Source organism: Hirundo rustica, chromosome 2 (assembly GCF_015227805.2).
Source record: "Hirundo rustica isolate bHirRus1 chromosome 2, bHirRus1.pri.v3, whole genome shotgun sequence".
Classification (NCBI taxonomy): domain Eukaryota; kingdom Metazoa; phylum Chordata; class Aves; order Passeriformes; family Hirundinidae; genus Hirundo; species Hirundo rustica.
In genome coordinates, this window is record NC_053451.1 from 41,465,822 (window position 1) to 41,492,428 (window position 26,607).

At 39.9% G+C, this 26,607-nt stretch overlaps 1 protein-coding gene across 1 annotated transcript in view; it reads right to left on the reverse strand.

Moving 5' to 3' along the window:
• The window catches only part of MMP7 (matrix metallopeptidase 7), a 38,026-nt gene that overhangs the window by 2,067 nt on the left and 9,352 nt on the right, over positions 1-26,607 (reverse strand). The window contains exons 2-4 of the mRNA XM_040055227.1: positions 8,717-8,765; positions 1,603-1,826; positions 1,349-1,497 (exon numbers count right to left, since the gene is read on the reverse strand). Coding sequence (XP_039911161.1) covers positions 1,349-1,497; positions 1,603-1,826; positions 8,717-8,765 — 422 coding nt within the window. The remainder of the gene's footprint in view (positions 1-1,348; positions 1,498-1,602; positions 1,827-8,716; positions 8,766-26,607) is intronic.

Below are 26,607 nucleotides of genomic sequence, written 5' to 3' on the forward strand. Positions count from 1 at the left end.
TGGATGGCCCTTAGGACACGACCAACATAGGCAAAAGAGACCTAATCCTAGTGTGTGATGTGGGATTAAAACCCATTCCAGTTTGCAGGATGATTTCTCACTTTGCCTGGTGTTGTAATGCATTAATTGGGTTTATATTCTGTTTCATCGGATTTGTAATGTTTTTTCCCTGTTCCCCTTTAACTGTATCACGTGGTCTGTCTGTGCTCAGCAGTGCCCATCCCCCACACTGGAGTGTAACCCAACTCTGTTCCACTCCCACTTTATCCCTGATTGGGAAGTGGCTTGTCCCTGCCTCTGGGCCGTGCCCCCTGGGGAAAAAGACCTGGGGCAAGGGGGCTCGCTCTCTCTGGCACCGGCATCCACGGGGAAAGGACTCCAGAATAAAGCTATGATCCCTGCCCCCCGCCCCCCCCCCAGTGAGAGAGCAGGCTCTTTTCTTTTGCCATCCGCGGTCGTCTGGTCTCATAAAGAAACCCCACATCCCACAGACTGGGACGTTAGGTCACCTCTTCATGGCACCATGATATTCTTCCCGTTAGTGACACACAGGCTTTGGACATTTTGGTGTTCATATGCAATCATCTGCTTGCAAGCCAGGTGTCTGGTCTTCATTTACAGTCAATGGAGCTCTAGTAAATATTGTCAATGGATTTAGAGAACAAATCAGATAACCTTAAAGTAGGCATTTCGTTTGTCTAAGCTGAGTCAGTATACATGCCAGGCACAAGTTAAAGGTAGGGCTACATCCATGGACTACTCCAGATCACAGACGGACTTCTGAAGTGACTTCTGCTCATCCCCACTTACCACACTTTGGCTGCACCTTGGTGCAATCTTGGGCTGCAACATAAGATTTCTTCTAGAAGCAAGTCAACCAGAAGACACTTTCTACGGCCAAACATAGAGCACCCCAGCTGCCAAAGGGTGTTTAGTCTAGGAACCAGACTATATCTAGGTCTAAGTAAACCTGCCCTAAGCTGCTTGAATGCAGCCTGTGGAGGCTAGAACTTCAGAACCTGCTGGTTCGCTCTACAGTAGTTTACACTTTTTATCAAGGCAGAAGGAGCCTTGAACATCTAAATTTAAGTGTCTCATTCTGGACCTGAATTGTCCCTTCATTTCACAACTGTGACTCTGAAAGGATTTTTCTAATGGTTTCATATGAGTAAAACTGAATCGTAACATACAAATTTGGTGACATGATATAAAGAAGATAAAAATTATGCAGACTTTGTTTTAATTCCAAACTCTTTGTTCTTTCCTAAAGCTATGGCTATAAAAATGTATGCTTTGAGTAAAATAGACCATTGTATTTTAAAAATGACATTTTAAAAATGATTCTCACCACGACGTGCAAATTTAATCTCGATGTCTGCCTGCCTCAGGTAGACTCTTCGGAAGCGCAGCGGAGTCACATCACTCCATACCCTGAAGGCCCTTTTAATTGCATCATTCACTTTCCTTATGGGTAGATCAGATGTATAACTGAGAATCCTGTCAACAAAGAAAAGACAGGTTAGTATCATTTAGGTTGTGAAAGAACCACCTAGTTAAATACAAAGCAATCCCTTTCCCCATAAAACCTGAAACATCACTTACTTGTAAGTTAAATCTGTCTTTTCCCATTTTGGAGATCCAGCAAATGTTTGGTATTCTGCTACATCAGGCATACCACATCTAGGCATTTGCATTATTTTTTCTGTTTCTTTGTCTAATTTTCCAGTTATAGGCAGGTGGAAAAACTTCTGCATTTCTTTAATCCTTTCTGCTATACTTTGGTTTCGTGTTTTTGTAAAAATTGGAAAGAATTTATCAAGATATCCCTGGAAGAAGACAGGGAAAATAAAAATTAATACATATATCTGTGATGTTTTGGTAATTTCATTTTACATTTGGTTGAATTGTTTCATCATCCTGCATCATCCATGTCTATCTTTAGTTGCATCTTTCAATTTTAATTTGCCAAATTCTACTCTCTCAGTAGTATAGTTCACCACATATAAAGAGAATTGTAACAGCAATGTAACATTGTAAGTAACAAATCCTTTTAAGTTACCACAATTTACTGAGCATTCAAATCTACAGCCTTCTAACACGGCGCGCATAAAATTTTGGACTTATTTTTAATATTACACACTCCCCTTTATTTACCAGTTGGAATTTGGTCTCATTTTAAAGTTAGTCTTCGGAGGTTTAAGCTAGTCAGAAAGTTTGAACTGTTTTATATCACGTCTCCAAAAGCTGTTGTTGTGAAGTAAGACAAGGATAATCTAACAGGTAAGAAAGGAATGTAGAAATGGAATAAAAGGTCAGATGATTCATAATGTAGTTTCCCCCCATGTAACATACCTTTACTTTCTCATTGTCTGGTTCTGGACTCAGTGATACTGGAAAAGCAGAACTCTCAGGTAGGAAGATGACAGTGCAAAGCAGGAGGTAGTGCATGGTGCCCATCTTGATGAGGAGCCTTGCTGCAGCAGAAGGGGTTTGACTTTCTGTCTCCCAAGACCAGAGCTAAAACCCCTTATATAGATCCTGATAGCTCCAAGCAGCAATTACACGTGACTCACTTTTTGGTGTTAGTGTAATGTCATCACTGCTCTAAGAAGTAAATGAAAGCACATTAAACAAATCTTTCCTGTAACTTCCCTGTTGATGTCACGTCACAGCTAGCAGCCAGCTTTGTCTTGCTCTTTTCATATTATTCCAGCAGTGAAACCACAGGGTCATAGGGAAGTTCACTTTCTGTAACTTTATCGGTACAGTTACTGTGCAATCACTTCACACCTCGCTTTTCCCATGTTCCTTATACACAAAGGCATTTTGCAAGAGTGCCTTGGCTGCCTACCTGTATCAGTCAATGCAGAGGCAGAGAGGAGATGGGTGCAAGCACTGTCTCACTGAAACCACTGCCATTACCTAGGGAGCATGAACAGCACTGCCCAGTTCAGTAAACTTTCAGAGGTTTCTGCAGGTTTTGCAGGCATCAAGAGACAGCTCTTTAAAAGTGCACTCTAGAACTAGGAGGACATCAGGTGCCTTTGTTCCTTTTCTAGCAAACAAGATGGCTTTTCAGAAGAATCTCTTTACATTTGAGAGCTAGATATATCTAGTTTACAATATATAATATATCTAGCTTACAAGAGTAGGTGAAAGCTCTCAGGGAAAAGAGAGGAGCTTTCCCTAGCAAATACGGAGCTATCTTACACCTCCTGTTGTACCAGTGCAATCTGAGAGCTGCATGGAACACTGACAGAGCAGGCAGCCTCCCTGGACCCCTGACACCAGCACTGGTCCCAGCTTCACTCCACGAAATCCACTGGATAGTTTTTGAGGCCTGGAACCATCAATCCACAGCTGGTTTCTGATTTTTTTTAATCTCAGGGTGTGCAGATTTGTGACCATATTACCTCTAATCTGAAAGGAAATGTGCATAAATAAGAAAAGACAGTTGATATTTCTCACTAGGAGAGTTCTTACGGCTATAGCTGAACATGTATGGAAGTGTTTGTAGGTTATTAGCTTGTATCCAATGATGACTGATGGGATCAGAAAGAATTTCATTTTAGAGAAAGATGATCTATACTTCATACAGCTGAATTATGCAGGAGATTACACAGCAATGTCTGAAACAGTTGCTAAAGGAATGATGCTGTCACCTACTATTGAAAACAGTGTAGTTACCAACATGTGATTGATAATTTCTGTTTGTTTTTGTATCTTACCGAAAATCAATCCATGTCCAAATATTAAGGCTTGATTTAAAAAATCCAAACATTTTATTGCTAGGAGTAGGTTCATCTTTTTCTACCTCAACATCTGCCTTTATGTCTGACTGTGGCAGTAAAGTTGGATCTGGACGAGGGTTGCAGGGGATGAGGATATGTTTAAAACACTTTGAACTCCATGACTCCAGTGTGTGAGACTGGTTATTTCCTCATAGACAAGAGGAATCTGAAGGGCTTCAGAGCTGGTGAACTGTTGGGCAACTCACATATGTCTTTAGCTGGGCCATGAGCAAAACTAAAAAGGAGAAAAGGAGAGTTTAAACACAAGAACTTGATGAAAAAGCACAAGCTCTATGCTGTATTTAATTGTCAGCTGTAAGATTGCCAACTCTGGTCTTTTTTTTTTTTTTTTTTTTTTCCCAAAAAATATGAGAAGATTTTGAAGAACTTTAGGCTTGAATGGAAAAAAAAAAAAAAAATAAAAAAAAATCAGTGAAAAGACTTTTCATTTCTTGGGGCTCAAAATCAGCATGAATCAATCAAATTCTAAGGTCAGTATCAGAAAGGAACAGATTCTGTTTCTTTAGATTTAGCTGTGTGAATTTTGCAGACTATATTGCTTTGTCCTGATCTCGAGTAAAATATATTATGGGTTAGGAAAAATAATTTCCTGCACAAAAATCGTAGTCATGTGACTCATATTCAGTAAGAACCTGTGTCTATGTTGGAGAGTATGACCTGTGTAGACAAAGATCAAGGAGATCAGAAGTAACACTGTAGAAACATTTAATCACTAAAGTTGCTGTAGCCACAGGGTGAAGATAAAAGTATTCCATGATGTAAATTCCATTAAGAAGACTTATAGCATTGCCATGGTTTACACTGTGACATTTTTGAGGAGAGTAAGCCTGCTGTGATCAAGAATGCTTTGTGAAACTGTGTCCTATGTGGAACTCATTGATAGACACCAGACCTTTTGAGTTCTAGAGAGAAATACTTCAGTAAAAAGTAATACCAGAGTCTCCTTTAATCATGACTAGGATGAAAAAGTGAAGTAGAAATGAATGATTCAGTAGTGAATGATCACTGTCTTGGTCATTTGACTGGGGCAGAAGGCTCAGCTGAATTCTGCCCAACAAATTCTGTTTTCAGGGTGTGCAGATTTGTGACCATATTACCTCTAATCTGAAAGGAAATGTGCATAAATAAGAAAAGACAGTTGATATTTCTCACACTAGGAGAGTTCTTACAGCTATGAATTCTGTTGTCTGAATGCAGACAACAGAGTTCATACAAGTCGAGAACTTCTCAAAAATCTTCAAGAGTGTTATGGATTGTGATTGATTAAATTTATTCATAGCAGTATGTATGGTGCTCTACCCCCATGCTCTGGGTATTGCTGAAGTGTTCTCACAATGTGAAGACTTTCTCTGCTCACACTTAGCTCTTACACTGTATGGAAGAGGCTGGGTGGAAAAGTGGCTGGGAAGTAGACACATCCTGAATTCACCTGAATTCTCCAAGGGAATATTCCATATGATACAATGTCATGTTCAGCAATGAAACTGGGTTAGCAGAAGAAGGAGGTGGAGTGAGGGTTGTCTTCCAAGGTGGTTATTGCCTGGAGACTGGTTGGACATCAATCAGTTTGCAGCAGGTGGTGAGCCTGTGCTATGCTTCTCTCTACTCCATCCCATCCTTTCATTTATTAAACTGTCTGCACTTTCTAATCTCTCCCACTATGCATGGCAACCAAGTAAGTGGCTATATGGGTGATTAGTTGTTGGCTGTTTTCTACCCACTATGGTGAATATCAAGCAAAAAACTATTGCCAAGAATTCCTGAGAAATGTTTTGTTTGGGTCACTTGTGAATTACACAATATTGTATTTAAAGTCCTACCAAACAGGATAGACCTGTTTTCTTAGGATCTGCAGGACACATGTTTGGTTTTGTTCTGTTATCTGGTTATTCAATTTGACTAACTAAAAATAAAATTAAAACATGGCAGATATCTTTGCAAAGTAAAATATTTTGCATTGCAATTTCTGAAGCTAAGTCCCAGGAGGTGCAGTCTGATTCAGAACTTTCCTGGCTTCTGCAGTCCATTTCTACAGATTTTACCCCTGAGTGGGGTCTCCTCAAAGGAGCACCTTGGCCCCTGTGATACAGGGCTATGTATCATTTTTGCAGGCTGTGTGATGGTAAAACCCTCCAATTATTCCTGCCTGGGCACCAGGGTCGTGCCAGGGCTCCTTGGCACTGCATCAGCTTGTCTCAGGAGAAAGACAAGCCAGTTCTTCTCTCCTGTTTGGCTGGATCAAGCTGCATTGAGCTATTTCTCAGCATGATCCCACTGCTTTAGGGAAAGAAAGGCCCGAGGAAGGGATTAGATGTTCAGGTTCAACACAAACAATGCAATGACAACTAGCAATCTATGTCACTAATAATTAAGCAATCAAACTTAACACATCTCAACTTGTAGATTTGCCATCTTCTCACAGCGTCCAGAATTGCTTTGCTTTGTTTCTCTAATTACTTTGTATTTACAACTGTTTAATTGGGACACCTGGTGGGAAAAGATGCAACTATAGACATCAGATTTTACAATAATAGTCTTGAGCAACAAACCACAAGGGAAATGGCTTTCCTGTAAATGTTACCTACCTGTGTGACCTTCAGACACCCTCAATTCTTGGATTTGTCTTGTCCTTTGGTTGGTGATAGGGAGTCTCTTTCCTCCAGCTAACAGACGTGTGGATCTCTCAAAAAAGTCTACGTAATAGTTGAATTTACTCCATTTAAATAGAAGTCACAGCCTTTAGTTGTATGCAGCCTTTCTGTCTTCCAGAAGCAATGCACAGGACATGGGGAAGGGAAGAGGACCAGAGGTCAGCCAGCTGCATTTCACTGCAGCGTGATTTGAAACCGTGCTGGGTAGGAAAAGTTACATAACCTCCCACAGTCAGCTCTCATTTGTGAATTCACTTTTTGTAGTTGGCTGTCCAAATCCATTTGTATGTCTGTCTCACCACTGTCTTAAAATGACTGAAACAAGATGCGGGCTAGAACACGTCATACATCTTGTCTCGGCAAAACCATATTACTTCATGTAGGTACTCCCTAACTTAGCATTTGCACTAAGGCTACCTCAGACTGCCTGTAATCCTGCAACAGAACCCTGTGAATGAGCTGCAGAGTCCCACCTAAAACAGACTGAACACGTAGTGGTGCTGCAAGGACAGTCAGAGAAGCTGTGACAGCATGGAAGGCATGCAGGACTCGGTCTGTCCTCACTGACTGTAACACAAACTGAGGAGCAGTCAATGTCTAAAGCTCCTCCTGACTCATCCAGATGATCTGCAAGGGTCTATATGTGTTGGAACAGCATGGTGAGTTTGGGCTTCAGTGATTAAGGAGAACAGGGTTTGAAAGACAGGATAGACACTGCAGGACTTGACCTGTGCTGAGCCTCATGGACTTGTATCAGTCTTTGGAAAAAGTGCTGGGAGTCCAAACGACATCAACCAAAATTTTGCATTTAGCCTGACTTGAAAAATTCTACTTCTATACAAAAATTCAATGGCCCTGAAATACCAAATACGAGATTTCATCATAAATTGACATGCAGTAAAGCAATTCCAGAGGAATTACCGGCTTGCCTCCATGGTGTTATGCTCTAGTATAGAAGGTATGAGATTGAATTTGAATGCAGTCAACATAAGATCAGTGCAGAAGCTTGATTTAATCTCATGTGTATTAGAGCTGAGATTCAGCCATGAGCATTGCAAAAGACCACAGCCAGATGTATATGGACACAGGTAAAAAAAATTGTACAGCATTTCCCTGGAAATTGTCAGGTTTCATCATGTTATCGTCGCTATTCAAATGATTCCTGATTCCCAGCACTGATTCATGTCTGGAAGCTGTTTGCTGATCAGGCAGGTACTCCAGGTGTAGGACGAGTCCTTTTCTATTGCCCTCTCTGGTTTCCAGTAACTAAGTAAAAAGACAATAACATCACTTTCTTGGTAAATCTGGTTATACCACTGAGGTTTTCTTTCACCAAAAATTTCCTTCCTTGAACAGAGTTGCAACCTATGTTTCCCACAAAACAAGTTATGTTGAGTTTTCCAACATGATGGATTTTGGCTTTGGCACAATTAAAAAGCAATCCAACCATTTAAAAGTGCACAACCAAATAAGGATTGTTAGCACTGTGAGAACTGAGTCACAAAGAAGCTTTGCTGACTTAAGGAAACTTTTTCAGGCAGCTGCTCACTAGACTGAGTGGTTGCTTAACCAAACTCCATTTGAGTAAACCAAAGTCTCTGTCTGTGCTAAGGAAGTAAGTGGCTGTGGAGAGTGAAACGGTGACTGCTGAGGCCTGGGTGCCCATGTGGGAGGGGAATGTCCAGGACCAGTTCAGGTCTGGTCCAGCAGGCTGAGCATCCTCAGTGGAATTCTCAGCACCATCTGAAAAGGACGCTATTGGCTCATGCCCAGCTGATCCTCGTGTGAACTCAAGTGAAGAAGTGCAGATGGTTATGAGGCTGGAAACACACACCTGCTCTGGCATGGAACACTCCTGGAGGCACACCCAGCACCCTGGCCCTTTAAAACCTAATTGACATCATTACATTTTCTCCAGAGGCAATTGTCACTGCCAGGTAGCTATGGCTGATCACAGGTCAGGAACAATAGGCTTTTGTATATATTAATCCTTGATTATCCTTTACATTAATGTGTAACAACAGCAGATTGCACATTGGAAGAAAACTCAGTCCAGTCCTCATTCTATGTCCCAGAGGTTTACTGTAAATCAAGTTTGCATTTTTACATAATGCAAGTTATGATTTTTATGAAAGGAGGGAACTAGCCGACTTGTCTATGTTTTGGGGGACTGTGTGTATTTGTTTATTTGTTTTTGTTTTATTTTATTTTTCCTACAAATGAGCAGCGCCTTTTCAGGCAGAATTAATTTGCCCCAGCCTGCTGTAACTCTGCCTTGCTGAGGCTGTTGTCAGTTACTGTTCTGCAGAGGGTGGAAGGAGTTTGACTCCATCACACTGATATTAGATCTATGGCTGCACCTTGACAAGGATAGGAAAAAAAAAAAAAAGCAAACCCAGTATGCTTTACACAGTTGCAATACAGCTGTTTTTCTGTAGTTTTCAGTTAGTTGAAATTCATCTCTTGTGTACAGTGAAACCAGCAGTGATGCCCTAGGGATGTGCTCTCTGTCTAAGTCAGAGCAGGACACTACGCTGTATAGGCTGTTGTACCTGTTGTGCTGTGGATTACGATAGCTTCCCAAATCCTGGGAAGAAATATGTGATAACTTCAAAAATGTGAATGTTTTTGGCAAGCAAGGGTGACTTTCCCCCCACTAAATATAGACAAAAGTGACAGATCTTTAAAGAGCAATTACATCATGTGCTTGGTGACACCAGTCATTCTAATTTGTAGAATTAATAGACTTAATTCCTTGCCTTATCATCATTGTTCCTTGTGAAGAAATAACAATTTTTTACTGTTCTAATTTCACTCAGGACATCTGACCTAAAACAGTGAGGGCAGTTACATTAATTGCAAGAGCAGGAATGGGCTTCTGGAGAGTTCTGCCATGGTTTGCCACACCTGCCCCAGGCTTCAAAAAACCCCTAAACCATATATGCCCAATCAAAAACTTCAGCTGATCATAAAGCAACTCTGGAGATACCCAACAAGCCAAAGCTGTGGGCGTTGTTGCATAAAAACAAAGTTCACATGCTTGTACCAGAGGATGCAAATTTGTTTTAATGTTTGATCAGCTGTTTTTATGGTGATTGACAGTTTTTTCTGTTGGACCTGACATGTAGCTGGCCTGTTCTATGGCTTACAATGTCTTTTTTACCTCTACAGAATTTGACTCTATTGCTGTCAGACATTTCCCATGAAGTGGGATTTCTTTGTGCAATTTCTTTGTGAGGGGAGGAGTGGTTTAATTACTTCATCTGTACTAGGCAAGTGTACATTCCTGCCACTGACATCTTTTGAGCATTACCAAAGAGAATAAAATACAGCTTTCATTTCACTGTCATGAATGGGAGAACTTCTAGACTGAGGTCGGTGACTAGATATCAGATGCATGTTTCAGACAATTAAAGTATGTCTCAAATGTATGCATGAGATGACTTGGTAATTAAAAAAAGTCTGTGGATTTGTAGAAGCAGAATCGGAGAGACCACGAACCCTCATATCTGCTCTAGTTCGGCAGGGAGCACAGCTGCAGCCTGGTGGTAAGGCAGGAGCAAAACTGGTATGTTTTAAAACTGGTATGTTTTTCTAGGATTCTTAGATTTTTTTTTAAATTCTCAGATTATGTTTACCTTACAAACAGAGCAGGGTTATAGCATGCTTACTAAGCTGCAGAGTGGGTGAGAATGGACAAGCAATTCATACGGCTCAGCTGGACTGGGTAGGCAAGAGCCGCACTGAGGTACTTAGAAGTGGTCTGATGTGAACTAGGACTTTAATCAGCTGCTTCACAGATTCCAGCATCTCCCCAACAGCTGGATTTCTTTCACATAGCATGGAAAAACCAACAGAAATTACATTAGCTTTTAATGATTATAGAATATGTTTATCCCCGTGGGACTGAAAGAGGAGAATCCTACAGTAGTAGATAGCTGGTGTGAAATCACTGTAACAGAAAATAAGACAATAGTAAGTTGTCAAGTTCTGAATCAAAATCAAGTAGGGAATTTTTAAATGACAAATAATGAGTTTTTAAATTAATAATTTCATGTGAAGTACAAGTATCATAGATAGAAGCAGTGAAGACTTGAAGAATCTGCTGTTGCACTTTAAATCAGATAGTGATACACGTTTTAGTTCAAAACCCATCCTTTGACCTCCAAGATCCAGCCAAACAGTGCAGTTTTAAAAGGAATTAAAATCATGTGCTGTGATTGTGGTTAAATATTGCACATCACCAGGCATAATGAGTAACTGGTTAATAGTTGATCACAAGCCGAATGGGCCTAAAAAGTGTGTTTTGCTCTTTTTTAAGAGGCAAGCATTATCCCGGAAATGAAACAAACAAAATCATTGTTCTGCCCCAGGAGGTGCTGGTACATCTCTGAGGAGAGTTTCACACACGGTTTTGTGCACCATATATCTAGAAAGGTGGGAACCAACTGAAGGGGGCAGAGAGCTGAGCCATAGGAATGTTATTTTTTTAAAAAAAAAACTTCCTTGGAAATGATCAAGACAATGGTCTTGCTAGATCTAGAGAAGATAGGGTTGAAGAAAGACGTGATAATCACCCTGCAGCTACAGGGGTCATACTGGCAAAGGGGAAGGAAGTGTTTGCTGTGAATAGATTCAGCTTAGCAGGTAGGGCAAGTGCTCTAACACCAAGATAGTTGAGGTTGCAGCAGATGGCTTGATGAGGCTACTTTTAAGAAAAGCAGGTTAAAAGATGCTCCATTTTTCTACCACTCTCTCTGCAGAACTGGAGTTTTATTCCTAAGGGCCAGTTGGGTTTAAGGCAAAGAGAAGCCAGAACTGCAGTGTCTGAATTTTAGACCTGTGGTGCTAAAGAAAATAAGTGATTTTTCAGGTACTATCTTGCTTGATGGAATGTACTTTGCATGCTTCCTTTTCTTGTCGTCCAAGAGGTGGTACTATCCTCCTGTGCAAAGTACGCAAGTGTTCAAAGTTGCCTGCATGTAAAGGAGTGCTCTGTATCATATCAACAGCTACATTTGATGCATTTGGTGTCCATTTTATGCCCCTGGACACTAACATCCAAGCAGGACTTTTTCCTATTTGTAATTTGTATTCCTGAGAGTCAGAAAAAGAGGTAAATTAAATCTAGAAAAAAACCTGACCAAACCTTAATTGATTTTTACTTGCTCATATTTCCTATGAATAATGTAAGACTATGAACATTGTTGAGGTTAAGGAAATAACATGTGTGCTGGACCATAGCCAGCATTGATTTTCTGGACCACAAACCATCATGATGTCAATGTAAATGGCTGTGGAACATCTGCTTTTTCTTGCCTGTGTTCCGTAGCAATGATTGCAGCATGTTAGTGGCCTCAGCAGACTCTGCTTTTAGTTTTAAGACTCTACAGCCATCGTAGTACAATCATGGTTTTGTTCCGATCACAATGGAAGTAATTTACAGGGGCTACTGACAGCTTACTGAAGGAAGCAGTTGGTATATTCTGCAAAGTCAAGTGTAAGTGTGAAACAAGTTCTACACTGACACCTTTTCTTTTCTCTCAACATTACATTTGCCAACCAACTCCTTTTTCAAAGCCTGAATTTCCTGTTAATTCCAGAGAAAACTTACTGTATTTCTTTGAAGTATTTAGTGAATTTCATCAGAACAATGAAAATGTCTATATCTAGTTTTGCTTGAGAGAACTGGATCAAAACCTCATGGAAAAATGTGATTCAAATAAGTAGTCTGCAACTATTCCCATGGTATTACTTACTAGCAAATCATCCAAGGGATCTCCTAATCATTTGTATCCTTCATTCACATATTACTGGGAGCATTTCTGCAGTGTTAGAGAGAGTCAAGAAGTGCCAGGAGCTCACGGAGTATGTTGGTTCACAGATGACCTGAAGAGTCAGATCCCACAGGTGTGAAAAACTTTGAAAGAAGGATGAAGATCCACTGAAAAAGCATTGATTTGCCTTAAAAATAAAAAAAGACTAGGCCAGAGCTCACACTTTTGTAAGCCTAAGACAATTCAACCAAATGCAGAATAGGGATTTATTATTTTGGAGCTAGCCTGTAGAAGTGGCACATTGCCTGTCAACAGATTATTGAACTATCCCTTCCCAGCAATATACAGTAAATATTCTCACCTAAAGAGGAGGTAGAAGAAACAGAAGAAAATAATACTGTGAAGAGGAATGTGAACTTAATCTAAATGTTTTCAATAAGGTTACTGTGCAATTAATCATAACAACAGATATTTTTCTTGCTGGAGCAGAAATAACTGCATATAAATTATTCATTATTCTGCATTCTGGATTTTTGTTCCATCTGTTACATATGTACCAAAGTACCTAGATTTGTTCCAGAATGTTATGCAGTGAAAGGTGTTATTGCGCTAATTTTCAAGAGGACGTGTAAGTTCTCACTAGACAGGTGGACTCTTACTATTTTTTTTTTCTTCTTAAATGAGGATTAATAATCTTAAAGGACATTCACATATTCCATTTGCCTATGATTATTATATGAACTCCAGGCCTCGGGAAATTATTAATCCATATGTAGATTAGAATAAATGTTATTATACTACAATGTGTTTGAGGGGAAGAGAAGTTTAGCCCTGGGGGAGCATTTCAGTTCAACTTGCCACACAAGACATGTATTCCGGCCCAAGGGCACAAGAGAAAGAGTAGAATTTTCTCTGTGCTGAAAAATTTCAATATTGTGGATGTGGCCAAGGAAACAGTCAAATTCATATGTTATTTTAACCCACTGATACTTTTGAACTGATTGCTCTTCAACCCTATGGCATGTGTTGCAGTAGAAGACCCGTGGTGGAAAACCCCCAGTTTTGACCGAAGGTCAATGTGGACCTACCTGCTGAGTGACAGGTTTGTTAGCTGCTGCACACAAGTGGCTTTGGATTTTCACACTTCCTGGTTTGCCGCTTAACCATTCTGGACAGGATCCAGAGCTCATGGAAATAATAATGGCATAATAATGGAAAGGTTTTACTGGTAGGAGGTAGATGACTGAGCTTGTAGGGCATGGTCTGTTGTCCAACGTTCTTCTTCATCTCAGTGAGCATAGTCTCCTGTTTCCTTTCCTTCACATCCTTATACATGTGCTAGCAAAACAAGACATCCATCAAGTGGAAAGAAAAAGTTCTCTTCTTGCTGTAGTAAAACGCATATTGCATTTTAGCTGGCAGTTCTTGTGCTCAGTTCAACCAGAAACAAGTGTAATTTGAACCTAGAGGATAATAATCCTTGTATTTTTCTTCCCTGTTAACTTTACTTACTTTCAAATCCCCTGTGGGTGCTAAGACCAAAACAAATTGTCCTTCCTCAGCAGTGCTTGCTTGAGAAGGACACTGCAAGTACAGGAGGGAACTGACCGGAGCCAGTCTGCCTGAAAGTAGGCATGTGTTGGGGTGAGAAGACGCAAAAGCCAGTAATTAAGAGAAAATCCTACCTCACAAGTACTTGTAGAATCACACAGTGGTTGGGGTTGGAGGGGACCTTGAAGATCATTTAACTCCAGCCCACCTTGCCATGGGCAGGGACACCTTCCATCCAACCAGGATGCCCAGAGCCCCGTCCAACCTGGTCTTGAATACTTGCAGGGATGGGACATCCACTACTTTTTTGAGTAACCTGTTCCATTGTTTCACTTCCTTCAGAGCAAAGAATTTCTTCCTTATACCTAATCTAAGCCTCCTCCCCTTCAGTTTAATGTCATTCCCAAATGTCTATCACAATGTGGCCTTGTAAGAAGTCCCCCTCCATCTCTCTTGTAGCCCCCTGTAGGTACTTGGCGGTGTCTCTAAGGTCTCCCAAGAGCCTTCTCCTTCCCAGGTTGAACAGTTCCAACTCTCTCAGCCTGCTCCAGCCCTGTGATCATTTTCATGGCTGTCTCCTGGACGCACTCCACCAGGTCCACATCCTTCTTATATTAGGGGCCCCAGACCTGGATGTAGCTCTCCAGGTGGCTTTTTACAGAGCAGAGGGAAATGGGAGAATCACGTCCCTTGTCCGGCTGGCTACTCTGCTTTTAATGAAGCTGAGGATACTATTGTATCTAAGGTTATTCTTGAAAATAAAATTATATAGTGTTTATCAACGGTTATTCCAAAATCAAACCATCCAAAAGGATGACCAGAAATACTGTGGCAGTACAGTCTGACGGTGATGCACATGTTGTTCTGCTTTTTCATCTCTGTAACACAACCACACTGACTTATGAGGGCCTCAGCTGTCTTGAGAATCAACCTGAAGTAACCCTTTGGAGTCTAATAAATTCCTGGGAGCAGATTCAGCCACCTCCATCTACTCTAGACCTATTCACCTTCCATCTGGAAGGAGATGCTCTGTCTGAGTAAGGAATAGAGGTCTGAGTAAGGAATAAGTTGATATCGTAGATATCAACTCTTGCTGATAACAAATAACTTCTTTCTCCACCCTTTCCCACTAGCTTGACTAGGGCTGTTTGTGGTCCTGCAGCTTAGCCAGGGCAATGAGATCAGGATCCGGCCCACAAAGTCTGCAGCAGTCCTTGGGAGCCTCACATAGCACCTGTGGGACCCAAAGATCCTGCCTTCTTTATTTTGGTGCCTTCCAGGCACAAAATTAACCACATTAAGTAATTCCTTCGGGTTTGTGTTGCAAGGTTAATCAAAACTGAAGTCCAGAGTTTAACAAAATGAGGAGAACTGAACTACTAGCTTTTAACTTCTGGCAGAATTTCCTTCTCACAACCCGTTTCCTCCACTGTTTTTCTCTGGCTCTATGGATGTAATTCAATCTTCCTGTAGGAAATTTGTATCTACTTATATTTTGTATAAGCTGGAGTCCACTTCTGAACCCAAGACTATTATGGAGATGGCTGTGTGACCATAGATGGATCAAATATTTTAGGAAGAAAGTTGTTGTGAGTGTACTCGAAGACTGAAGAAACATGCACTTCTACGTAACTGGTGATAACTAACTCCAAGCAAAGATTTTGTCCAGTCAAATTTCCACTTTGTCTCTTGTCACTGACAACTGGTGATGTGTGGATACACCTTGTGCAAGTGTACCTGCAGTGCAGAAACAGAGCAGGGTGCATTTTGCTGATACATTTCAAATAGTGGCAGAAACAGAATGGACTGAAGTCTTCCAGAGAAATAAGTCATCTGTTAAAATAATGCACTTTTGCGTTGCATGGAACGGTTTGTGAGCTCAGCCCTAATTCATTAAATAATTTCAATCCTTCACAAGTATTTGGTTATTTTGCAACTTTGAGATAAAATAGTTTTATGCCACTGATGTTATTTCAAATCTACAGTACCTGAAATTTTAAAAGAAACAAATAAAATATTTCAGCAAATATTTCATTTGACTAAAACACCAGGAGACCTACAAAAGTGGGGTTTTCTGCGTATTGGTGCATTTATCTGTAATCTGATGTCCAAATACAAATTTCTGTTACTGAGAGACTTTGGGTGACATATATTGCTCCAAACAATTAGTGCTGATCACCCTATCTGGTAATCTTACTATGAATGCAGCCACCCTGATGGTAAATATTTGTAGGATTTGTTTTTTGGGTATTTGGATATTTTTCTGGGAATAAAGATGTACCTTCAAATATACTCTCAATGTTTTGAAAAGGAAGGTACACAATATTTCTAAGGCGATCTGACTAGGACAATGGGTATTTCAACTGGGATATTTAGGTTTGTACAACCAGTTCCTTGGTTTTGAAATGAGACGAGGTGAATGTCAAAACTTCAAGAAGCTACGCCAAAATATGGCTTAAAAGCTTAACATCTTGTGATCTTACAGGGTCACCCCTGTACATTAACAGGATTTACCTCTGGCATTGTCTTAAACCATTAGGAAGGATAGTTAATGCAAGGCTAACAGTGCAAAAAAGGGCAAGTTTTGACAATTTTTGGCAAGTTGGCCCTTACTTGTATTATCTGCAGTTCCATGTATCGGATCCACAGACACCCTTTCTCTTCTACTGCAATTTCTTTTGCAATATTTGCATTTGCCTTTTGTTCTGGATGTACTTACTTTGGCTGAATGTGTTTCATAGTAAACAAGTGTTTCTGTTTGAATGTCCCTCTGCTCAGCAAACCCAGAACAATCTTATTCCCTGCTTTCTGGGCTGTGACCAGGAGAATGTAATCTACAGAAATTGGGACACATCAATTTAGTGGGTTTAAATTGAAATTTAGTGGAAGAAGAATAACAATCCTTTCATCTTCTATTCTTCCTAAAAGCCTAGCTAGGAGGAAACAACAACAACAAAAAAATTATATGCCAGAGCCAGAGAGTTCTTCATTAAAATCCAGTCCAGAAAATCCAATAGATGTGCAGCTGTGTTACATGAAACAGTGAAGCAAGCACTTCCTCCAATTAGGACCTAATCATGCAAAGCCCTGTTCCCTCCTGAGAAGTCCCAGGACTTCTTGAGTTAACCAGAATTTAGTGAGGATGCCAGCCTTCTGTAGTTGAAAGAATAGATTTCTGGGTTGCATTTCCCACTGTGAATCTCTTCACATTCTCAAATCAAATTTTCCAGCCCAGTTCCTCAACTCTAGATTTGATAAAGGTTACACAAACATGAGACTAGGGAGTTCTAAATGACCTTGTTATGGAAATGATCCCTATACAAACTGTAGTGTACTTAGGCTTGACCATTAGGTTGCTAATGAATGCATTCATTCTTCACAGCTTGTTGAAGACAGAGGTTGCAAACTATGTTTGCTTCAAAACTGTTTACTTTGACTAATCTGAGTTTGTCAAGTGTGATTTGTCACAAGCTCACAGTGCATGAGCTGTGCTTCCTGTGCTTGGCAGTGAAACTTTTGAATAATGCAGGGATCCAATTATGCTGAGTTTTGTGTTCAAAGTTGCAGAAGCTTAATTATGTAGTGTCTGATAAGGACTTTGCTGAACTCAGAGGCAATGAAGAGAGATTCTTTTGCGTTCTCTGATTAACAAAACAGCTCATTAAAAATCACATTATTTTACTTTTCAGGTGTGCATCCTTGTTTGCAGGGTGAACTTTTGCACAATGGACAGCAATTAGTCTTTGAGCACTTACTGGAAGGAAGGATCAAGTAACTAATCAGTAATGCTAATTATAATGAAAACTTATACCTTTTGACAAATTTATAGTAATGAACTGGAGATTACCATTTTCTCTCCAAACCCATTTAGTTTCTCATTTATGGCAAATTGCCGTGACCTCATCTCAGATCTACAGGGTCACTGATCTTCATATTCTCTGGCTTGTTGAACCTATGTACAAAACGACATGGAAACATCTTTCTTCTCATTCTTTATACTATTCAGTGAAATGAACCAGACCGTTGCCCCTTGGTCCTGTGTGGTTTGTGTCACACCTCTATTCTCAGCAGCTCGTCTTCACTCTCTTCTCCTAGAACTTTTATTCAGTTGTTCATGGGCAGTGTCTGAGATCCTTATGAGACACAAATTCAGAAATTTCTAGAATGTTAAAGTTTTCCCAATGGTCCCTCTTGGTTATTGTAATATTCCTCCCTATTTATTCTTCAAAATACATTTTTATTCTTTTCTACATTCTCCACCAGGCATTCAGCTTTATGCCAGGTAAATTTGCGTATCTCCATGGGTTTTTTCACGTGTGGTTTTTAAAATTTTGTTTGTTTTTGTTTGTGTTTTAGTGTGTTTTATTTGTTTGTTTTCTTTTCTTTTGTGGATACATTGGAGGATGAGTGGGCAGAAGAGTATGAATGAATCCGTTGGCGAACTCCTCTCTGTCCAATTGCCACATCAGTGTCCACAAGCTCATGAGCAAGATAGCCCTCTAATGTTAGCTGGTCATGTGTGGTTTTTCTATTGAAAAGAATGACAAACAAACACCACTAGGAAATGATTTATCCTGTCCTAAAATAGGCAATAGAAAATGCTTCAGTCAGCTGAAAGAAACTGTGGAAAATATTAAGTCATTGGTCCTGCCTTCCTCCTCTGTAATGGGGATTATATCATGTTTCTCATCCTTAGTTCACCACTTTTTCCAAGAGTTTGGCAGCTTCTACTTTCAGCTTCTACTACTGAAGCCACACTTTGAGAAAGCAAATGTTTTAATAACTACATTATTTTTTTGTAAAAGAAAAAAGATGCTTATTTTCAAGGGACTCCCTTGCCTATTTAGGACCATTTAGGTTGGAAAAGATCATAAAGTACAACCATTAACCCAGCACTGCTGTGTTCACCACTAAACCATGGCCCTAAGCACCATGTCTGTATGTCTTTTAAACATCTCCAGGCCTGGTGACTCCATCACTTCCCCGGGCAGACTGTTCTAATGATTCACAATCCTTTCTGAGAAGAAAAATCTTCCCAATATCCAGACCTCCCTTGGTGCAATTTGAGGCCATTTCCTCTCATCCTACTGCTTGTAGCCTGGGACAAGAGAGCAACTCCCACCTGCCCACCAGGCAGCTGTAGAGGGTGATGAGGTCCCTCCTGAGCCTCCTTTTCTCCAGGCTGAACACCCCCAGCTCCCTCAGCTGCTCCTCACAGCACTTGTGCTCCAGACCCTTCCCCAGCTCCGCTGCCCTTCTCTGGACACGCTCCAGCCCCTCAATGTCTTTCTTGCAGTGAGGGGCCCAGAACTGAACACAGGATTTGAGGTGTGGCCTCAGCAGTGCCCAGGGCAGGGGGACGGTCACTGCCCTGCTCCTGCTGGCCACACCACGGCTGATCCAGGCCAGGATGCCATCGGCCTTCTTGGCCACCTGGGCACAGCTGGATCATGTTCAGCTGCTGCTCACCAGCACCCCCAGGTCCTTTTCCACTGGGTAGCTTTCCAGCCACTTTCCCCCAACTCTCTAGCTTGGGGAAATTTGAGACTTACTCATCTGGTGGTTTGGATTCCATTCCTCCTTACTAGAAGCTACTGCCAGATGTCATTTCACTAACCCTATTCCATCTCACATCAGCCTCTTCCATTTAAAGCTTACCATCCATTCCTTCCCCCTTTCTCTTTCTACAAGTTCTTTATCAATTGCCACACTATCCACAGGCTCCTTGAACAGATATGTGTTCTCCTCAAGTTTCTCATCCTCTTTATCTGCCTGTTCTGATAGCCTCAATGTTGATGTTGTTAATGGGCAATGAAGTAAAGGAGAAGGCACGTATTCAGATGCAACATTCTGTTGTAGTTAAAACATTTCTCCATGGAAATGAAAATTAACAATAGTAGTCAAAATGTTAAATTGACTTAGCACTTGAATTTATAAAGTTTTGATTCTTTGCTAGGACCGGAGGAAAGCACACAGGATACACTTAAATGATGTATTTTACTTCAATCACTTTTTTTTTTTTTCCCCTCTAACAGGGCATCTTGGACATTTTTGCATTGCTTGATAGTTTCTATTCTACAGGGATTATAAAAGGTGAGGAAGAATCCTTGTATTAAAAAAAATATCTTAACATGTTACATATTCTGTAAGTTTCTCAATACAGCATGCTGAAGGTCACTCTTAACAGACAGTTGTTTATGATTCAAACAATAGACAGATTATATCTGTTTATTTAAAGCTCAGATAAGAAGAAATAAAACTACATCCTTTTCCTTTTGTCTGTTTAGAGCACAGATGAATTTGAAAACCTTCAGTGGCTGATGAAACTCACAGATCTTTATGAACATCAGAGAAACTTCTTAAAAACCTTTATCAGATACAAATGCACATAACTTAACACTGAAGAGGCATCCTGATGCCTTCTCCTGGGTGTAGGATTCTCTGTTCAGAGGAAAGCTCAAAGTAGGAGAAGGGAATTACTTCTCTTGTTAAGCATGCTCAACTAGAGACTGCCTTTTCTTCCTTGTTATTGGTACAAATGAATCAGAATGTCCTGTTTCTATTGGAATTAAATTTTTTTCTTTCTGCTTTCCAGAATGAATGTTATATTTGCTACATCCAACACTTTTCTCCCAGACTACTAACAGGATCAAGGTTAGTTTTACCTGAGGACTTGGACTGATCATCTCTAAGTGATGCAAAGGAAATGAAGCCTTGAACGTATTTGTCCAAACACTAAAGTTTTTTGCCAGGGCAGGGGCTATTGTTTATGTGCTTTGCCTTGTGCTTTCCAGTGGCTGTCACTGGCTGTCATGGAGACCTTGAATCACATCAACTAAGGTATTGTCATTTGTATCTAAAAGTCAGTGCCAGTTTTGCTGGAGATTTTCAGTAGGGCCTGAATTTCAATGCAAGATAGATTTGATTTCTTATGAGATTTATTAGGAAAGGAGAAAAAGATTTCTTGATGACACATTTCCTGTTGACTTTACACAGCAGCCAGAAAGGGTAGGGGGTGTCTGCCATGCTAATGTTAAATAAATTGCACCCTGAGGTGTTGTACAGAGCATCTATGCTGCATAGGATCATGAGAAGAAACTATCTGTTGAATTCAACATTTGTGTCCATTTCAGGTCTTGTTCTTATGGTGGGTTTTATTCTTTTGGTCACTTTCACCTGTTTTATCTTAACTCCAGAGGGTATGCATGAGATTTACAGTGCCATAAACAAAGGGACAATTAAGACAGTGTTTAAAAGAAAATCTGTGTTCTTCACATTTCTTTGTGCTTGCTTAGCATTGCACACTAAAGTACTTTCAGGGAAAACAGCAAGACTGCTCTGAGGAAACATATTTTCTCTGTGTGTGAGCATTTGCAGAACTGAATTATAAGAAAGAACACTCCCCTGCTTGAGAATGCAGGTATAAAGAGGTGTGTATGAGGAGGGACTTGATGGGCTTGGCAGCCTTTATGGCTTCCTCAAATTTCACACTTCCTTTCAGAATGAAATCCTTGGGTTCACAAACATTAGCTTTGTCTCAGTGTTCAATCCAACCCTTAATGGATCTTCGCATTTCCATATTAAACCAGGTGATGCCATTGGCAGCTGGGCCCTGTTGGGTAATGTGAAACATGCTTTAATGCACGGAGTGCAGAACTGTAAAATGGAATGAATTCATTCATGCACGTAGATCCACAGAATCAGAGGATGGTTTGGGGAGGGAGGGACCTTAAAGAACATCCAGTTCTGACTCTTTGCCATGGACATATTAAGCTGGACTTCACTAGTTTCCTTCACTGTCATCTTCACTGCTGTCTGAAGAGCTAAGTCTTCTGAATTTTGATAGAACAGGTGTTTTGTTTTCTGCTCTGGTACAATTTTGTGTGTAAAAAATCTATGTAATGGGAGAGCAGCTGTTAATTTCCCAGCTAAAGTACTGACAGTTGACAGCAGTAATTTACATCTTTGCAATGAAGAGGGGACATGATAATTTTATTCAAATACATATCAGGGATTAAACTGGAGGGAAGACAGTCGAATTTACAGGATATAGAAATATGGGTGGAAAAAAACCCCAGAGAAATGCCAGGCAGGTTTCTAATCACCAGAGAAGTTAAGTTCTGGAAGACTTCTCTTGTGGAAAGAGCAATAATTGGAGAGTCTTCAAAAGGCAACTTGGTAAATTTTTGAAAGGGACCACTCAATGTGTTTCCCAGATAGCTCTGAGCTCAGAGCTGAACCAGAATGTCTTTCACATGGGCCCTGTCCTTTAAGTTCTTCCTTGCTGGGTGTGCTCAGGCTACATCAGAGATTCTTCCTTTTCAGCATTTATCCTTCTCATTTGTGACAAGGTACAACAGCAATAGAAAGATGGGGCTGACAGCAGTGACAAAGATGTCTGTCCCAAAGTAGACCTTTCACTGGTGTGTGGCAACATGAGCTCGGCACCTTCATTGTGTCTTGGCTTTCTAGACAGGAGTGTGCTGTGCCACAGCTAGACCAGAGAGAGAGGAAATATTGAAGAGAGGGCCAGCACCAAGTGCCAGTGCTCACCTGGGACAGTGCAGAGTCCTTTTCTGATACCTGAGTGGAGGCAGATTGCACAGGGCTCTCTTAATTTTCTCCAAGTTATGCAACTTTGTACTTTCCATGAACAACAGAAGAGCCATTATTGTAAAGCGCGGGCAATGGGAAACTGCAAAACAAGGAAAATACAGACATAATAGATTTATTGTGCCGTGATTTGGTTACATAAGCACGGTACAACATGTCAAGTTACTATAAATTATGTATGGGAGCAAGGTTTTGGGATCCTGGATTCCACAAGTCTTAAGCCTCGGGGGAAACCTCTGACCCCTTGAGGCCAATGACAAAATCACTGATTTCAGTAAGTTTTCTCCTTCAGATCTCTTTACCCTGTTCTCACCAGCTGTCATGCGTCACAACCCTCAGAGAAAGGAGATAAAGACCTGTTTCATTGTAACATTTACATAAATCTCCTTTAGTACAGAAAAATTGTAACTCAGGTAGACTGTCACAGTTTCTTTTTTTACCCTGCAGAAATTAGGAGGACTTAAAAAGAGCGCATTATATTTCTTCAAAGAGACAATTAGGAACAGCAGAATTTTTTTTTTTTTTTTTTTTTTTTTTTTTTTTTTTTTTTTTTTTTTTTTTTTTTTTTTTCCCAAGAAGCAAGAATCCATTATCTTGCTGAAAAAAAACCGGTGGTAGATGGGACTGAAACAGTAGAAAAAATTCACCTTTCTAGACAACTTAGCTAACACTTCAAAAGATTTCCATTGACGACATTAAATAAGCTTATTGCTATTTTCATAAACCATGCATATTAAAAACCAGAACTTTTTCCATGCTCCTTCTGCAACAAAGTACCAGGGAAAAACGTATTCCTATTGTGCAAGTCTGAATGTTTTGCAATCTTTTCCTTGATTCAAATATTTTAATGTGAAAACAAGTGGAAAATCATTGTATCTGGATGGTTCAGATCTAATATGTTATGTTAAAATTTACAAAGTTGCACTGAAAATTCCAGCAAGAAACATTACATAACAAAATAGATAGCCTCTAATATACTATTTAACTTTTGATTAGAAAATTGCCGCTTTTGATGGAACATTAAAATTCAGTAAGCTCCCAAGTTTCTTGGTATATTTACAAGTCTATGCAAAAATATTTAAATACTATGATTTAAATGTTATAATTCTATGAAATACAAGAATTATAGATGTGAACTAAATGTTTACTTACGAGTCCACAAATAAATGTTTTCTACTCTGATAATAATGTCACTTAGAAAATGCATTTTGATAATTTGTAATTGTAATTTTTTTTAATGTTTTAAAATATTTTTATTCAACAACCTAAAATGTGTACAAAAATCATATCGCTTATTTAGTGCATATGATCTCAGAAGTAGTTCAATTTTGCTTCACAGAGTAATTATTCCTCCTCTTTCTCAACTGATCAATCTCAATGATCAGTCTCCCAGTCTAAAATCTTGATGTCATGGAGAATTCACCTGTTAAATTGCACCTGCTTTTATCTTGGGAAAAGTAGTCTGCCTTTATCTTAGCCCGTCTTTTATGGACACTGATGCACAGAGTTACTGTACTTGCTTATAGCTTTGTGCCTTTGAACAAGTCTCTTAAACTCTTGACAACTGCCTCCTTGTGTGTTTATCCTGCAATTTTCAGGACTGCTCACTGATGTCTGCTAAATTCAGTAACAACAATAGATGTTTCCTTTTATCAGCATGTTTGACAAATTGTGTTTTTACTTTTCTGCTCAAAGTGCAAGAAATAAAAACGATTTTGCTTTTCAGTGGTGGAAGTGGAAAATAAAGGGATATGTATGCAAGACACTCATTTGGATGTGCAAAACTGAAGGCTATGTGAAGCAGGGACAAATTTGTCCCAGTTTTGGATCATAGCATTCTTCCTCTTGGCTTTGTTCTGATGTAGATAGAAAAGGAAAATCCATCCACAAGAGCAGGGCAAAAGACTGAAAAAAATCATTCAAGGAATTGCAGATACCGGACATAAAATATGTTTGTCTTCTGCATAGGTTCCACAGTTCTGAGGGAAGGCACAACAGCTTTAAGTTCCACTTATACCTAGGTCTCAGACTATCCTGGGGGACAAAATGGTTTATTCCATCTATTAGTAAGAGGAATAAAGGCAGCAAAGTTCTTGCTTAAATTGCTTTGGGTGCAAGTGTCTTAAACATTTGCAGTTTCTCTGCAACACGGATCCATTGGTCTTCTGGAAGTCATCTGAAGTGTCCTGGATGAAACAGTTTCTGGTAGAGAAAATTAGTGATTGGCATGAAAAGACACAAAGGAAAGAACATGAAAACTAAATATGTTTAATTTTTTTTTTTTTTTTTTTTTTTTTTACCATGCAAGCAGCTGTGACAACAGAACAGAACAACAAAAGTCACCAGACTTCATTCATATCCATACTTTCAACTATGATTCCTCAGTGTTTTAATGAGCAATATGCAAATCCTCTACCGCTGTTTTCAGCTAAATGGATGTGCAGTTACTTTGTTAAGTCCCATTCATAAGATCACAGAGTTCTTTCAAAATAGTAATGGAGAAGTGGTGAGTGGCTTCTGCTCTGTCATCACCTTCTCCTTGATGAAACCAGATTGTGCTGTTAAAAGCACAGGCTGAAGAGGCTGTAGATTGAATTCCATAATTAGATACTGGATGAGTGTGAATATTTGGTTCTTTGCTCATCAGTCTTGCATGGGACCACTTAAACCACAAGATGGTCCTTTCTCCAGAGAACTTGTCCCCAGCATATTTTTCTGCTTCTTTTGGGAAAAGAGATTGTTAGTCACAGCTTCTTCAATGGTTTCTCTGTAAATGCAGGTCTTTGAGAAGAGGCCAGAAAAGGTTCCTCATTGAATTCCTTTATAATAGATTCTATGTAAAAGAAAAGTAAAAATATTCTGTGTCCAGGAGTTTCTGAGGTGAGACTGAAGCTCTTCAAAATACCAACTCTGGTTGAATAAAGATGTATTTATTGGAATAGTGTTGTATTTTTAGGTGGAGTTGTGGCATTCCTCATTGTGCTCTGTGTTTACATAAGAGGAAATAAAAGGATCAACCCTGTTTCTGGGCCTTATGGTCCAGTTTTTACTATCTTCTACCCCCATCTGATGTTCTTCTGAGTACTGCTATAGCAACCACTCTAGGAACTGGTTTTCATTATATTGATTGCATTTTCCTTCTCTCTGCATATTTATAGGACTTTGGACCAGAAAAAAGGTAAGAAAATCCTTAAAAATGAGAAAAATGGAAAAAAGGAAAAAGAAATTATTCATTAGAGGAGCTGCAAATCTAGACTCTTCTTGGGATCCTTTACCTAATCTTAGCCTGTTTGTCAACAATATATTTCAAACAGGACAGACAAATTCACTCTCATGCCTCTTTAACTTACTGTAGTGAATTAAAAACCTTGGTGAAGAACTTCTGGGATTGAACTTCATACTTGCCACATCCTGTCTGCATTCATGAAATTCCCCCACTGCTCTCGGAAGACTAACATGTCTGTTGGCAAAACCATGTGATTGATGTTGAGTCACTGAGAAGAGTTTCATAATCACCTCTAGACAGAGCTCTGAGAAGCAGTTCCTCTGTGGAAGGGTGTGAGATGTGAGTCCCAGTGAGCACCATCAGCTGTTGACTGATCCCCCTGAGCATCTGCAGAACTTGTCTTGTGCTGGACACTAGATTCAATAGCTAATTAAATTACTATTACTATAATAAAAACTACTTCTTTTTTGGGGGAAAAAAAAAGTTTTCTGTATTTTATAGGGGTTTATTTACCTATTCAGAATTGTCTAGGTTGGAAAACACCTGTACAATCATCAGGTCCAACTGTTAACCCAACACTGCTGTATTTACCACTAAATCGTGTTCTTATGCTCGCTCCACATCTACACGTCTGTTTACACACCTTCAGGGATAACGATTGCATCACTTCCCCAGACAGCCTTCTCCAGTGCTTCATAACACCTTTCCATGAATAATTTTGTCCTACCATCCAATAGAAACCTCCCCTGGCACAAACTGAGGCCATTTCTCTTGTCCTATCACTTGTGTCTTGGGAGAAGAGACCAAGCCCCAGCTTGCTGTGACCTTCTTTTTTCATTGCAGTAGTGGCTCTCCCCTTGCCAGGACGCCTCAGAGACTGAGCTTACATCATGAACCAACACTGCAATATATGTTACTCCAGCTTTAGCAATACCTGAGCTATTGACACAGGGTGCCTGAGAGCAGCACAGGTTTGG